The sequence below is a fragment of the Dendrobium catenatum genome, unplaced genomic scaffold, assembly GCF_001605985.2.
Source record: "Dendrobium catenatum unplaced genomic scaffold, ASM160598v2 fragScaff_scaffold_1608, whole genome shotgun sequence".
NCBI classification, from domain to species: domain Eukaryota; kingdom Viridiplantae; phylum Streptophyta; class Magnoliopsida; order Asparagales; family Orchidaceae; genus Dendrobium; species Dendrobium catenatum.
Genome location: NW_021320070.1, coordinates 2805783 through 2821171, shown reverse-complemented (window position 1 = coordinate 2821171; position 15389 = coordinate 2805783). Strand labels below are relative to the sequence as shown.

The 15389-nt window shown below is 34.6% G+C and overlaps 2 protein-coding genes across 2 annotated transcripts in view; one reads left to right on the top strand and one right to left on the bottom strand.

Annotated features, from left to right (window-relative positions):
* Positions 1-6788, top strand: part of LOC110114478 (nudix hydrolase 10) — a 39055-nt gene extending 32267 nt beyond the window's left edge. The window contains exons 8-9 of the mRNA XM_020847366.2: positions 4549-4657; positions 6366-6788. Of these exons, the coding sequence (XP_020703025.2) occupies positions 4549-4657; positions 6366-6563 (307 nt within the window). The 3' untranslated portion in view covers positions 6564-6788. The remainder of the gene's footprint in view (positions 1-4548; positions 4658-6365) is intronic.
* A 6364-nt stretch (positions 6789-13152) lies between these two features.
* On the bottom strand, positions 13153-14204 carry LOC110114479 (fasciclin-like arabinogalactan protein 1). The gene has a single exon (XM_020847367.2). It carries the CDS (start codon positions 14129-14131, stop codon positions 13295-13297), a length of 837 nt encoding a protein of 278 aa, XP_020703026.1. The 5' UTR covers positions 14132-14204; the 3' UTR covers positions 13153-13294.
* Positions 14205-15389: the final 1185 nt, after the last annotated feature.

Sequence of the window (15389 nt, the reverse complement as noted above, 5' to 3'; positions counted from 1 at the left end):
CTCTAACTGACCAGAATTAAACCTTTAATCAATGAAAATTTAAACTAACTCAATTTGACATCAAATCTGGCTTTAATTTAATATTTAATTAATTTAATTAATTAAAAATATTTAAAATTCTAAAAAATTTCAAAAACACTTGGGAATCTCATCTTAGGTCATTCCTGACGTTTGGAGTTGATTTCAAGGAGTTTGGAGTTCATTTGGAGCAAAATCAAGAAAACCCTTCTAATTGTACAATTAAATAAATTCAATAAATAGAAAACTTTGAAAAATCATAACTAACTCTAAAAAACTCCAAATTGACCAAACTCGATGACATTCAACTCAAAATCAAGTCTAGTATTTATCAAAAATTTCAAACCTTAAAAAATAAGTCAAAGTCAAAAAGTTAACTTTTTGGTCAAACCTAAGTCAAAATCAGTTCAAAACTTCAAACCTTCGTAACTAAATCCAGAAAAATCCAATTTTAACGTACTTATAGTCTAACTGATCGTATTAAGGTCTAGTTTTTAAATAAAATGCTAATTTTCTAAAAAACATTCTTAATCAAAAAGTCAACTTTTGACCCCTTATTTAAATGATTAAAATAATTCAGAAATTCTCAAAACTCAAAAATCACTGTAAAACTCCAAAAATCATTAATCAAATTTAAAATAAATATCAAATCATTAATACTTAAACTCAAATTTAAATCTTCCCTTAAGCCTTTCAACCAATCAGAACGTCAAACAACTTTAACAATTTGTCCTACATAGGACATATCCAAACCACATGGCTTACCTCACACACTTTAGATGGTTTGCTAGGACAACCAACTCTAGTTTTAGGCTAGGCCGATGTTTACTTTTTCGCTGTGTCGGGTTTTCGAGCTTTCACTGCATGCTGATTTTTAGCATAGAATTGATTGACTGTCTGTTTATTTATTTACTGCACTCTGTTGAGCATTTAAATTTCAAATATATCAACTGCTTGAGATCAATTATAACTGCTTGTGATTATTTATATAACTGCTGATTATTAGGATAACTCTGCAGGATCGAGTCTAGAATTCTATTTTTCAAAATGTAATTTGATTATATCATGGTTGTAATGTTTAAAGTGCTTTGAGAATGGGATTAGATATCCAATTTGGAATCCAAAGAGGAAGGGACATCCCTTAGGGGAGAGTCTCTCTCCATTTAGAGTTCTAAATTAGGATAACTTTAAAATATCCAAAGAGGAAAGATAACACCCCGTTCAAGGGGGTGTTACTTTTCATTTGGATATCCGGACCCGACTATCCAAGAAGCAGCAGAGGGACGAAGAAGTGGATAACGAGAAGACCCATTCTCAAAGTCACTTAAGTCTTAGGAGTAGAATCCGGGTTGTCGTCAGTGGTGCCCGGCCACTTTACTTTTCTGCAAATCCTGGTTTGTAATAATAAGTGGCACTTGCCACATGGACATTCAATTTAAGCTATTAATTTAATTGATTTATTTATTAATGTTTGATGTTGACTGCGATTAGGATATGCCTGCTTTTTTTTAGTTTTTTGACGATCTTGCATGTCGATCTTTGTTTTAGCCTGGAATCCGGTTGTAGACTCTTAAGGACTTAATAATACTTTTTTTACTTAAATCAAATTAAAATATTTAAGCTCACATAGAAACTCTAACGTTTTAAGAAGTAAGCCCGGGACCGCTGGGAGTTCTCATTGCATAGCCTCCATTCAAATTCAAGCCTTTAATCGAGTCAATTAGCATGCATCACGTTAGCAACAAATTTAAAAGTCTCTAAAACTTTAATTGCATTTATTTAGACATCAAATACTCGACATAAGTTAAGGGGTCAATAAGGATCTGCTATAGATGTCAACCCCATTCCTTTAAACTTTTCTAAATAATGTCCCTACCACTCAATATTAAAAGACTGGATATATATTTTTAAATCGTTTAGGTGGTTTAGCTGGCTCCCCAATCCAGGCCGGGGTAAGACCAGATTTGCACTGCATTAACTAGGTTCGGGTCACTTTTCAGTACCCAATTTAGACTTAGGTTCCAAGGCTGGCTTGGGTCATAAGACCTCACCCTCCGGGAATTGAATCCCAATTTTCTAATAAAATTGATCACTTAAACATTAAATCACTTTCAATCAAATTCGAGCCCAACACGTAGGATAGGTTGAGGTGTTTCTGAAGTAATTCAGAATCCTAAAACACCTCCTACCCTTCTTCCTTTGATTCCAGAAATAAGTCTTCAATTTTAAACCAATCCCAATTAAAAATTCCAACCTTTACCTCATTTGATATCCAGCTTTGAAAATCTTAAATGAAATTTCTACCGCTATTTTAATCGAGAGTATTCGTAGGAAAATTCTATTTCCTACGATGTAATTAACTACGAGGGCTTGCGCTCGTAGGAGATTTAGTAACTCAGACCTGATTTTCAAAATCAATTTTTCAAAACCTCAATTAATTCTATTTGGGGATAATCAAACCCGACGATCATTATCATCATTTTTAAACGATCGATAATGATTGATATCTTTTTCTTTGGAGAGATATACCAATTATTATCGTGATTTTGATTAAGAAATTAATGATCTTTAATCCATATTAGCATAGTCAAACACTCGATTAAATTCCATTTTGATTCTTTGGGGTAAAATGTGATTCTATCTTGAGTTTGACTACGATAGTAAGGATAAAGTTAAAGTTTTGTAATCTGAACTAATTAGTGAGTGATATTCTCTCCTTTTGAGATGGTATATCATTCTTAATGTCGTGTTTGATTCCAAAACTAAAATTCAACTTTTTAACTTTCCCAAAGAAAATTAATACTTTTCAAAACTATATTTTTCAATCAAACAGACGCACTCGGACCAGCACCAACGCTCAACCCCTTCATTCGACGTGCTCACCATCACGCTCTTTGTGCTTGCGAGTTGCGCCTACCTTCCACGCCCAATATTCCGGGGTTTTGGGTCGGTCGGGTCAACCCGATAATCCGACGAATCCAAGGATACCCAATCCAAATAATATGTAAGCCTCCTCTTGAACTATATTGATATTATGGACTCAAGGAAACTATTTATTATGTGAAATAAGTAATATGTATTTTTTGTTGAGAGTTTTTTCTTTTTAATTTTGAGTCCATCGCTCGTGAAATCTAGTCAAGCTTTCTTTATCATCGTCACGTTTGATCGAGTTGAATTGTGGAGGACATGTAGAGGTCAACATGCTCTCATCAGAATTAAGAGAATATTGTGAATCTTGATTAGGGGTGCAAACGAGTTGAATCGAGCTCGAGTCCGGCCTTGTTCGAGATCAACTTGAGAGCCAAATACCGAGCTCGAACTCGAGCTTGACTGGCTAGGTGAATACGAGCTCGTCGAGCTGCTCTCGTTCCCACGTTTGAGCTTTTTTTTCCCGCCCACGATTTCGTTTTCCCGCCTGCCTTCCCGCCTTTCGTCCCGCCCGCCCGCTTCCCCCACTTACGATTGTGCGAATCGTCTTCCGTCCTGCCCACGGTGCGATCCATCTTCCCGTGTGTGATCTCGATGTTCAATTCCACCTTCGTGTCCCACTGCGATTCCGACATTTAGTTCCGTGAGCTGCTCAACAAGTAATCTAGTCGAGCGGAGGGCTATTTGAACTCGAGCTCGATAAGGCCGTCGATTTTGAAATCCTATTCGATCTCAACTTGCGAGCTCCATAAGCTTGACTCGTCAAGTCCGAGCCGGCATGACTTGGTTGCACCCCCTATTCATGATCATCTAAGAAACTAATAGGAGGGAGGGGGGGGGGATGAGGAACTTCATGAGTAGGAGAATCAATTTAGGCACGAATAATTGGGAGAAGGATGTTGCTATTGCTATTGTTGCTGCTAAATGTTTTAATTTGCAATTGACTGTTAATTCTGACATCATCTGTTAACTTCTTTGTAACAAAGGTTTTGTTTGGGACAACTTTCTTATTGTTTTCTAAAGTAGTTTTTTAGCTAAAAAAATTTTAAACAAATAAATTTTCTATTTGAAAGCTGCTTTAAAAAGCAGTAAAAAAATTATTCTAAACGAAGCCTAAATCTTTAAACCAGTAGTTATAACAGAAGGTTTGATCTACTCGCAAATGCATACTGTTCTCTTATGTTAAAATGTTTTGTTTTGATCAGTTGTAGAAAGTTCCTTTCAAAGAAAGCCAACTCTTGCCTGTAGTATTGTGTGTTTCCATCCCATTTTCATATAAAAAAAACACTAATTTTGCTTTTCATTTCGGAAACGTTGTTTTCTTCCACTTCTAATCTCATGAGATGCAAAATGTGGTGAATAAGAGAGGAAAATATTCTTTAGTATTTAGCACATGCTAATTGTGGAGCATCCACATGGCTTGGGCTAAATTGTATCGTTGGAATGGCATCTAAATGTTTGAAATTTTGACCAAACCACATTTGTGCATCTCTAGAAGAAAGCTTCCCATTGCAAATATTGCACCGGCATATCGGCATATATATATATATATATATATATACTGTTTACTGTATAGCTCACGTTATGATTATTGTTTTACAGGCAAAGCCATATGGCATTTTTTGAAAAGTCTGATTTGTTCTTCGTGTGCTTGATGAATCCTCTTTCATTTGACATTCAAAAGCAAGAATCAGAAATTGAAGCAGCTCAGGTAATTTGATTTTCCTATACAATCATGCATCTTTGGTCTCTTTCAAGTTTGGTGGAGGAGGAATGCTTGGTAGCTGGGACATATCTCTTCATTTTGTTTTTTTTCTTTCTATCCTTTTTCGAGTCCTTCAACTTTAAGTTTTCACCATGATCACAACCACCATAAAAGATTTTTACGTTTCTCATTTGTCACTGAATTTCTTCATATCCTAAAACTACCAGCAATAAACTTTGATATCTTGATTTTATTCTGATTATTTGATTGTTAGTTCAACTTGCTTTAGATATAGGTTTGTTGAATTCAAGCAAGTTGTCCGGTTGGAAATGACGAGTCATCACTCATTAAGTTGCTAACAAATTTCCATGAATTTTTAAACCCTTTTGTCCGGCTCCTTCTCTTTTCACCATCATATTTCTTAGTTTGCTAACAAAATAGTGAGTCAAAGTAATGAAATTGTACCTGATTCTAAAGACACGTTATTGTCTTCGTGATTTACATGCATCTATTTGGTTGATTTGTCTATAATTATCAAGAAATATATAGCAATCTTGAAGGAATTCAAAACTAAAATGCACATGGAGGATGCCAGGTAGCTTGAAATCAAATACTGATGAATTAAAAGAAATTAATTTAGGAACAAAAGAAAGCCCTCATCCTATATTCAAGTTCGCTTTATTTCACATGCAAGCTCTTTTTCTTCTCATCAAGTACTGTTATGATCTCTAGCGTTTGCACTTTATCTGTGAAATGTCACGCGTGGGCTTTTTTTTTTTCTCTCCTGGATTTATGCAAAATAGCATAGCAACAATAGACATTTATAGGCCTAAAGGTAGTGGGGAATGACTGATAGACAATTAGACGTTGAGTGGAAATAAAGAAAGCCATAGACAATAAAGGAACTATTGGAAGTATTTTGAACTACTGTCTCGCATTATTCCTTTAGCTTTTTTTTTTCTCTCCTGGATTTATGCAAAATAGCATAGCAACAATAGACATTTATAGGTCTAAAGGTAGTGGGGAATGACTGATAGACATTGAGTGGAAATAAAGAAAGCCATAGACAATAAAGGAACTATTGGAAGTATTTCGAACTACTGTCTCGCATTATTCCTTTATTGATTTATTCAGAGAGTGGATCACTTATCACTTAGTTTGATCTGATGGATTGTCTCCTATAAAGTTCTGATAATCGATTAATGTTTAACAATGTATGCTTTACTATCATTGAAGGCTCCCACTTCCAATTAAACCAGAAATTGTTTAGCTATATGAAAAGGGATGTTCCTCATTGACGTTAACAAATAATCGGTGATTAATGAAGTTTCAATAAGAAAATAAGAGCATTTCCTTTCAACTTGATTGCAAAAGGACTAGTTATCAGAGTAAAAACCATGGAAAAAAAAGTGGTCTCATCATTTTCTTAAAAATTTGTTAATCTCTCATCAAAGCTGCTGAGTAAACTGTTTGTATTAACTGATTAAGTTTGAATAAGAAGACAGGTGAATTTCCTTTCAACCAGAATGCCGTATGACTAGTTATTAGAGTAAAATGTAAAATCTGTGAAAACAAAAATGGTTATTATTTTCTTAAAAATTTTGTTAAACTCTCATCAAAGCTGCCGGGTGCATTATTTGAGTGATGAATTTATCATTGTCACAATTATTTTGTGAGGTGAAACTGAAAATTTTCTTTCTATTGTGCAACGCAGTGGATGCCAATTGAAGAATTTGCTTCCCAACCTATTGTCCACAAACACGAGCTTCTCAAATACATCGTTGAGGTTGGGCTAGCGAGGTTTGAGAAGGGCTTCAGTGGCTTCTCACCACTTTCTATCACGTCAGTCTTCTCTAATAGGCAGAGCTCTCTCTATCTTAATACTGAGTACTTGAACAGCCGCTCTTCCTGATGTGTTCATCTCTTTATCGAGGCTCATTTTACCATTGGTCAATTGTGCAATTATTTGTAAGGTCACCGAGGTATGTCATCTCATGCCTTCATAAGATTTTCAGTTTAAATTTAAAGTACTGATGGTGTACTTTAAACTCACCAAAATGATGATAACGATGAAATTATATGTTAGGCAACAGTATTTACAAAACCAAAACGAGCATCCATCAACTTAGAAATGTCACATACTATTCCATCTAACTTCCTCCATACATTATAGGATACAGTTAGGCTAGTTAGCCAAAAACACCGCCCCGCCACTACTCTGCGCTGCTAATTACCAATCGAAGTGGTTCGATGGTGCCAATAGGAGTGTCAAAGTGGTTCAATGGTGATAACCGGGTTCTGATTGAGTTGGGCCGACTTGTGAGCTAATTTGTGCTATTGGATAAATGGCTCGTGAGCTAAAATTGACAAGCTAACAAATAAAATTTGAGACATCCTCAACATAGCTTGCTAGTGTGTGAGCGAGTTTGTTTATACAATAATAGTATAAATATGCTTAAAATATATTAGAATTCAAAGGCTTAAGAACAAAGTCAAAATTATTTAAAAATTATGTGCCTTCCTTGGCCCAAGTGATTTCCATTGTTTTTATTCAACTTCTTATTTTATCATTTTATCACAACATTTGCTTGAATTAAATCAACTGATCTATGCCATAATGAATAAACCAGCTTGTGGGCCGACCCAAATTAGTAGAGTTGAGCTCAAGCTCGAATTAGAACTCGATTAATTTGTTAAGTTCAAATTCAAACTGAGTGTTGCTTCAGCTCGACGACTCAACTCGAATCATTTTCACCCCTAGCTGCCACTCCCCATTGGCACCAATAACATACTTTCAATTTCCAGAACAAAATTACACCATGGTACCATGCCATGGATTCAATTGCTTGGATGGTACTTTTCATTAAGAAGTCTCTATTTTATTCTCGTTAGAAAACATGAAGGGATAAGAAGGAATCAAAGCTGATGAAAATCTTACATGTAAATGTATTTCATTTAACTATGTACAATTTGTCTTCTTTTATAGAGATGGCTTAGCACTTTTTAATAATCTGAAGTTTTCTGGCGAGGTAGAAGGAGAGTTCTGTTTTGTCAATCCCTCAAATGCATACAGCATGCTTACTTTCCCTTGCCCAACTGGGAGATGAAGGATTCTGATAGGAAACATATGTAGATCTCAAGTATTTTCTAATTCCTATCAATCTTCGAAAAACAGAGAGAATTCTCTACAAAATTTCACACAAAATCATACAAACAGTAGATATTTTATATTATTTGATGTAATAGAAACGGAAAATAGCAAGATACAGTTGATCCTCAATTCGAGAGGAGGATTAATCTCTCCCAAATCTCTAGATGCCGCTAGAACCCAAAAAAAATCTAAACCTAAAGATCTCAAATTCAACCCAAATTCAAGATGTCATAACCCTAGGAAAATCAACTATTTAATGCATACAATTCAAAAGGAAATTTCTAAACATTCAATACATTCAAATTTCCCTCCGAAATCCCTAAAAAATCCTTCGAAAGCAGCTCCTTAATCCTTGTGGCTTGTGTTCGGCGCATACAGGAGGCGGACATTTCCGCCTCTGGGGATTATTAGCTGGACCGGTCTAACATATTCATCTACCTTCCTTTCAGAACTTAAAAGGGTTTGTTTGCTTTGATCATATTATTGCCTGTGGAGTTATCAAGACTCTACTACAGGTTAGAATTGAGCCTAAAATTTTTTTTTTTTTTTTTTTGAAACGAGGTATCTACCAGTTGCCATCCCCATAGGAGGAGCATAGCGGTGTAATTAAACGTTCGGCGAGCCGACCAGAAACTAATCCCATAGGAGTAGAACCTGCAATTATTTTCTCCCCATTTAAGTGGTCGTGTGGCACGAGAGGGGATTCAAACTTGGGTTGGGGGGTTTCTGTAGAAGATGAAGAACAGAGAAAAGAAAAGCAGATGCGAAAACAGAGAACAGAGAAAAGTAATAAAATGTATTTCTTGTCATAGCTAGGAGATAGATACATAGGTTTATATAGCTGTTTTACACCTATACATTTCTTGCTATCTAATGAAGTAATGACACGTAAGCATGAATATAATAAATACAATATTTAACTGTTTTGATATTCTAATAGTTTTCATCCATGTTCGTCCACCAACCCAACTAATCCCGCCCAAAACAAATTTTATTTAATACAAAATTTTTTGTTCAAGATATTTTTGTACTAAAAATTTATTTTAGAAATAAAAAATTTGTCTAAAATGAAGACCAAATTGTTCTTCACATAGTTATCTATAAATTTGCTGGAAAGCAAATAAAATTATGTTAAAATAAAGATCAATATCATCTAGAAGATGGTGAGGGAAAAAAAAAACTTCTCCTTAACAATAGCTTGAAACTAAAACTCTCAAAGAAGAAAAATGGTGGAAAACATGGGAAGATTTTCTTTTAAATTTTTTTACTTGGTCTCCACAGTATTATCACCATTATCATCTTTTAATTTATATGATTTTCCTTTAAAAAATTTCCCCAAAGAATATATCTTATACATTCAAGCTCTTAAAGGGAAATTAAAAAAAAATAAAAAATCTTGATTTCATCATCAAGAATTTAAAGAAATGATAAAGACACATCTACCAAATTAAAAAATATATATATAAAATCTACAAAAAAATCTTAAAAAATTTGATAATAAGTCCAACGGTCGATTTGAGTAAGGTCATGTGATGCATTGTTTTAAAATTTCGCAAAAATTATAGAATTTTTTTAATTAAAAAATCCAATTATGAAGAATTTATTACAAAATTTCTCATAAATATCTATGAAATTCAAATTCTTAAATATTTGCATGCATGGAGAGGAACCAATGAAAACTTACTGTTCAAGTTTGAAAAGCTGTATAATTGGTCTGTCACGTTAGTTATAGTTTATCACACAATGATATGTTTTGACTGTTTTGACCCTACCATGTGAGTGCATGGGACCACCCAGCTACTATTTCGAGCAGGTGGGCCCCAAACAAAAGAATTAGATGGCTGTTAAGCCACTGCCTTGTATTTTTTTTTTTTATAAAAATAGTAGGGATTTTAATGTGCACAACACTCCAAATTATTATATTTACTTATGTAATATTCAAAGTATACTATTTACATATCTACCACTTAAATATACCCCGTTTTATCTCAGTTACCATGGAGTTTTGCTCACCCTGATTTGGCTATTTACGGAGTTTTGATGGAGTGGTAACTTAGATGAAACGAAATATATTTTGGTGATATGAATGTGAATATTATACTTTGAGTGTTAGATAAGTAAATATAATAGTTTGAAGTATTATATATGTAAAAATCTCACAATATTATTTGTATGATAGCATTATTTTATATAAAAATGAAGAATTTTTTTCTTAAAACATTCATTTAATGCATGTATAGTATAAAAAATTGTTTAAATATTGAATTTTCTTTGTATCCTGATAGTGATAAATGTTGCGGGCTAGAATATTCACTGCTTGTAGAATGAGTGTATATTCAAAGAGCAAAAAAATACCATAAAATTTTTATGTGGAAAATCCAAAGAGGGAAAACCCACGGGATCTCACCCAGGTGAAAAGATTTAATTAAATTTGAATGAATTATAAATGTTGACCCATCTCTTGACATAAAGACAGCAGAATTACAATAGTTTGGAGAGTTGGACGGAAGTCTGATGTCGATCGGGCAGAAATCTGGCAGACTAGAGGTGATCCGAAGGCAATTATTAGATAAGTTATGGCATACACACATTTGAGCATTTCATATATTGTCATTATTGCAAGAAAATACATCCAATAGAGCTTTTTAAGTAGCAATGAAATTGATTTTAAGGTTTGACTAATATGAAATTTGGGAGATGTTTGACTCTCGGGTGGAAGTCCAGCAGCGGCTAGTAGTCATGTGATGGTCTGATAATAGTCGTGTTACACTCCATGATTTATATTGGAAGAATTACATCTATCTTTTATTTTAACCATTTAACTAGAGTTTATCAATGAACAACATAAAGAAATATGATTGCATTTTTGTCTTTTCCAGAACATCATATCATAGGATCCTTACTCTTTCATGATAATATGTAAAACTACATAATGAGTATATAACCTAACAAGTAATTAAAATTTTACAATTGAAATTAATGCAAGATAAAAGAGAACAATATGTTATAAATCATATAAAAAAAATATATGCATCAATATTTATACTAATTATCCATATTAATTTATTCTTCTATAATTCGTCACATCTCAATTCATTGCATCATTAATCATAGTATCAGTAACAGTCAGCAGTACTAATTCAATAATAATATTAATATCATGATCAATAACATTAAATAATGCTAATGATAGTAAACAATATTAGTGTCAGTCATAATATTGATGCATTATTAGTATCAATATTCGAATATTCAATGAGTGTATCTTAAGGGTATCTTGCTTCCGCTCTAATGACTCTCAATAAATTGCCCCAACTTTTTATAACTCTCAATCAATTTGTAGTTCCTTATGACTCCCAATTAGTGAATCACGTGGATTAGTAGGGAATCACGTGGAGTTATCTCATCATGTATTTGATATTATTCAGCACTTCATTTAAAATGCAATAAAATTATATCTAATCGTTCAGATTAATCAAATCTATAACATATCTAAATTTGTATAGTGAAAACTTATGAAATAAGGAGATAATGCATTTTGGCAGGTTTAGGAGAGATAAAATTTGTAGAAATCAAAATAATAAAAAACATAAGTAAGAGATTACTCAATTACAATAAATAGAATAAAACATATGACATGAATGACAGATAAATATGATGCAAAGAACCAAGTGAAGGAGTCAGTGAGGTGAGGCATATATATATACACGTCGCAGCGCTCACCATATCAGCGCTAAAGCACGCCACTTCAGATTTTTTATATATTTTAAAAAAATTCATTTCACATATTTTAGTTATTATAGGTTTGGCAAAAGTCCGGCTGATGGGCGGCAATTGTTGGCCAAGTGGAAGTGCGGCGGGTGTCGGCGGCCAGGTGGAGGTCGATGGTCTGGCGGGGGTCCGACGACAATTGGCGATTAGGTGGAAGTTCTACGGCGATAGGCGATTGTCGGCTGAGCGGTGGTTCGGTGACAGTCAATAGAGGTTCACCAGCGATGGTGTTGGAGCTCTTGAAGTCTCAGAGCTTACCTCAATTCTAGCTATAGGTTCCCCTTCATGTAGAAAGTGGGGGTTTATTTATAGATTATCGTGAGTGGCACACCATGTAAATATGGAAAATATCCAGGGCAGTTTCATAGTGCTCCATTGGATGGCTGATATTGATCCCCCCGATCATAGAGCATTTTTCAATTATTGAAGTGTCTTAATTATGTTAGAATTGAGCGATCTTAGACTCGTTGGATTCGTCTCGTCGAGTCACTTGATTCAACTATAAGCATGTCATATTTAGATATCATTTGATCATCTAATTAATGGTTTGAACCTCCAAAATGTGCTTTGGTCCCTTTGTTTGAACCCATTTGATCTCGGATCATACTGATTTCGGTCCTTGAGATGTTTAATTCGACTATACGTTTGTTGAAATTAGAGTTTGGATGGTCTAGAATTTAATTTTGTAAAAAATTTATTTATATATTAATATCCCCGGTTGACGCCGAAGCAGCGACAACCTTGTCCTATTTATAAAATTTTCAAGTACCAATCTTTAGTCATTAATATTTTATTTGGGATAACATTTTAAATAGTTTCTAAAGCAATTTTCTACTACAAAAATTGAAGTTCAAAAAAAAATTATACTAGAAAGTTTTTTAAAAAATAATAATAAAAAAACTATACCAAACTAAACCTGAATCTAAATATTAGGGGCACCGAATCATAATGCCCATCGCCTAACATCTTCTCGTATATATATATATATATTATTCTTTTTGAATTTGGCAGATATATTGATTCCTTCAACACAAAATATCAATAAAATAAGCCATTGATCTATTTCGATTATTTTGGTGTTTGAATTGAAGCCGAAGTAGCTCTAATCAGACGATTTCCAATCCCCAAGATATAGCTGGTCACAATTCTCAAGATATTAATTGTGTTTAAATTTATTTATTATGAATTCATTTAAGATGACTTTTTTTATTATTTATTAAAATCTTTTTTTATCTACGGAGGTTTAGTGTTGTTGGTGGGGCAAAACTAAGTTTGGGCCCGAATGCCCGATGTCACTGGGTGGACTCGTCAGGTTCCGCCAAAAAAAAAAAAACTTTTAAGTATAAAAATTCTCAGGGGGCAAGTGGCAAACTTATATATATATATATATATTTTCATCTAGGTCAAGTCAATTGAATCATTTTTTTATCTTTGTTGGATTTTCATACAAAGCAAAGATGTGAAAATTACACCTATATTGTGATGAATTTCTTAGCACACATTAAATATATTTATATTTTCAAATTTGATAATATTATCAAATAGTTTAATTAAATTTAGTAATAATCTGGGAAGCATAAAATTAAAAACACAAACAATAAAATAATTTTATCCTAATACAAAATATATCACACTATGATAACAAATTTTCTCCCATTCCTCTCTTATTTTCCCAAACCAATTTCACCAGCAAAAAACTGAGAACAGAAACATATAAAATCCTAACCAAAAACTAAAGCAAAAAGCGCAGCCACCGCAGCAGCACCGCCGACAACAGACTTACCGGCAGCAGCAGTAGCTCTGTTATTATCCGCCGCCTTCTGATCCTCCGCCTTCCCGCCCGGGCTCGCCGCTGGTGGTGTCTCATGCGTCCGGTTCTTTTCAGCCGCTTTCGGCGAATCAGCAGCCTCCACTGGCGCCGGCGCCGGAGCCGGCACCTCCGCCGGCTTAAATAGCTCCGTCGGTTCGAGCACCTCATCAATGGAGTATATGGCCACCGGATCCTGGTCAAAAAGCGTGTCGGTAATCTTCGCCGTGGTGACCTTCGTCTGTAAGGTCACGACGTCGCCATCGTTCTGTATAATGAAGTTGTAGTTCTTGGTAGTCCCGTCTGTGGCGAGGGTGTTCACGATGCCATTGTTGGATTTGAGCATCTGGATCGAGTAGTAGATTGGGATGGCGTGGTATAGGAGTAGCGAGATCTTCCCGTCGGCAGTGAGGTTCTTGAATCGAGGGAGAAAAGGCTTTAATACGGGATCGGTGGGGCAAAAGGCGGTAATCCCGCTGCCGACGTTAGAAGCAAATGAATCGCCGGCCTCGCTGGTGGAATGGAGGAGCTCGGCAAAGGTCTTGCAGCCCTTTTTGGACATAAGATCGGTGATGCTGAGGTCGGACGTTGTTGGGGGTTGCGGTTCCGGCGCGGAGAGGGGGACGCTGATCGGGACCAGCGAGAGAAGAAGGAGAACCATGGGCAGGAGAGATGGCCGGAGGAACGGCTGCATGGTCGCCGGCGGGAAGGGAAGAGGAGAGAGAAGAGAAGCGGACGGGATTGGGGGCATTAAAGTACTAATGTCGTGGGGTGGGTAGTCAGAACAGAGCAGTGGCGAGTGCAGTATAAAATGGCCTCGCTCTTCTTATATGAAACTGTGGCATGTGGCCATCGGATTCTTTAATTTATCTTCATTAGGGTTGTTGGTTAAGCCCGCTATGTTTTGTTTATTGTTTTTTTTATTTTAGTTTATTAGAAGTTAGCATGTTTTTTTTAATTTTAGTAGTAGTAGATCTAGTGGGGGATTGTGACATCAAGTCATTAATAAAAGTACACGTTTTAGATATATTGAATGTATTGTTCAGAGTGATGGTGAAATAGATGAGGATATTATCAGCAAAATTCAAATTTTGTTGAAGTGAATGAATGCATCAGACTTGTTGTATGATAAATAGTCTCCCTTAAACTTAGAAAAAATTCTATAAGATGTTGGTGAGACTTGCAATGCTTTATAGTGTAGAATATTGGCTATTAAAAGAGAAGCATGATACTAAGTTAAGTGTTACAGAGATGAGGATGCTCAGGTGGATGAGTGGATTTATCCTTTGAGACAGGATACGAAATGAGCATATACGTGAAAGTGTTGAAGTAGCTCTTGTGGAAGGTAAGATTAGAGAGAGTCGCCTTAGATGATTTGGTCACATAAAACGACGGCCTTCTGATGACCCGATTAGGAAAGTAGAGGTATTATATTTGACTTATTTTAAGAAATGTAGAGATAGATCTAAAAAGATTTGATTATAAAATATTAGAAATAATATTTCTTTATTAAATTTAAATAAGGATTTAACTTTTAACATTACACAATAGAAAAAAAAAAGATTCATGTTGCTAACCCCACGTAGTGAGACAAAGGCTTGATATTGTTGTAGAAGTTAGCATGCTAGTGATTTAAATGTATATTATAATAAACAAAATAACTTTGTTTTAAACTTTAGGAACATTTTAGAGTTCATCAATTATGTTGTCGGACTCTTCATCTACTAACGTCTCTAATCTGATGTCCTACTCGCACCATCAATCGTTCCTCTTTAATTTACTTATGCTATCCAAGTTCTATTAATCGATGACATATTTTTGATGTCAATCTTCATCAACATCCATGAATTGATGTTTTAGTCACACTGCAAATCATTCGCCCTCATCAACATTATGATTTCGTTTGAGACAACTTTCTTAATACTTTATGAAATAATTTTTTAGCACATTTTTTTTTTGTACTAAAAAATTACTTCATAAAACAATAAGAAAATTGTCCCAAATGAAGC

Bases quoted from the DNA above. Each gene is read 5' to 3' on its own strand.
- LOC110114479 (XM_020847367.2), bottom strand. From the start codon at position 14,131: ATGCCCCCAATCCCGTCCGCTTCTCTTCTCTCTCCTCTTCCCTTCCCG.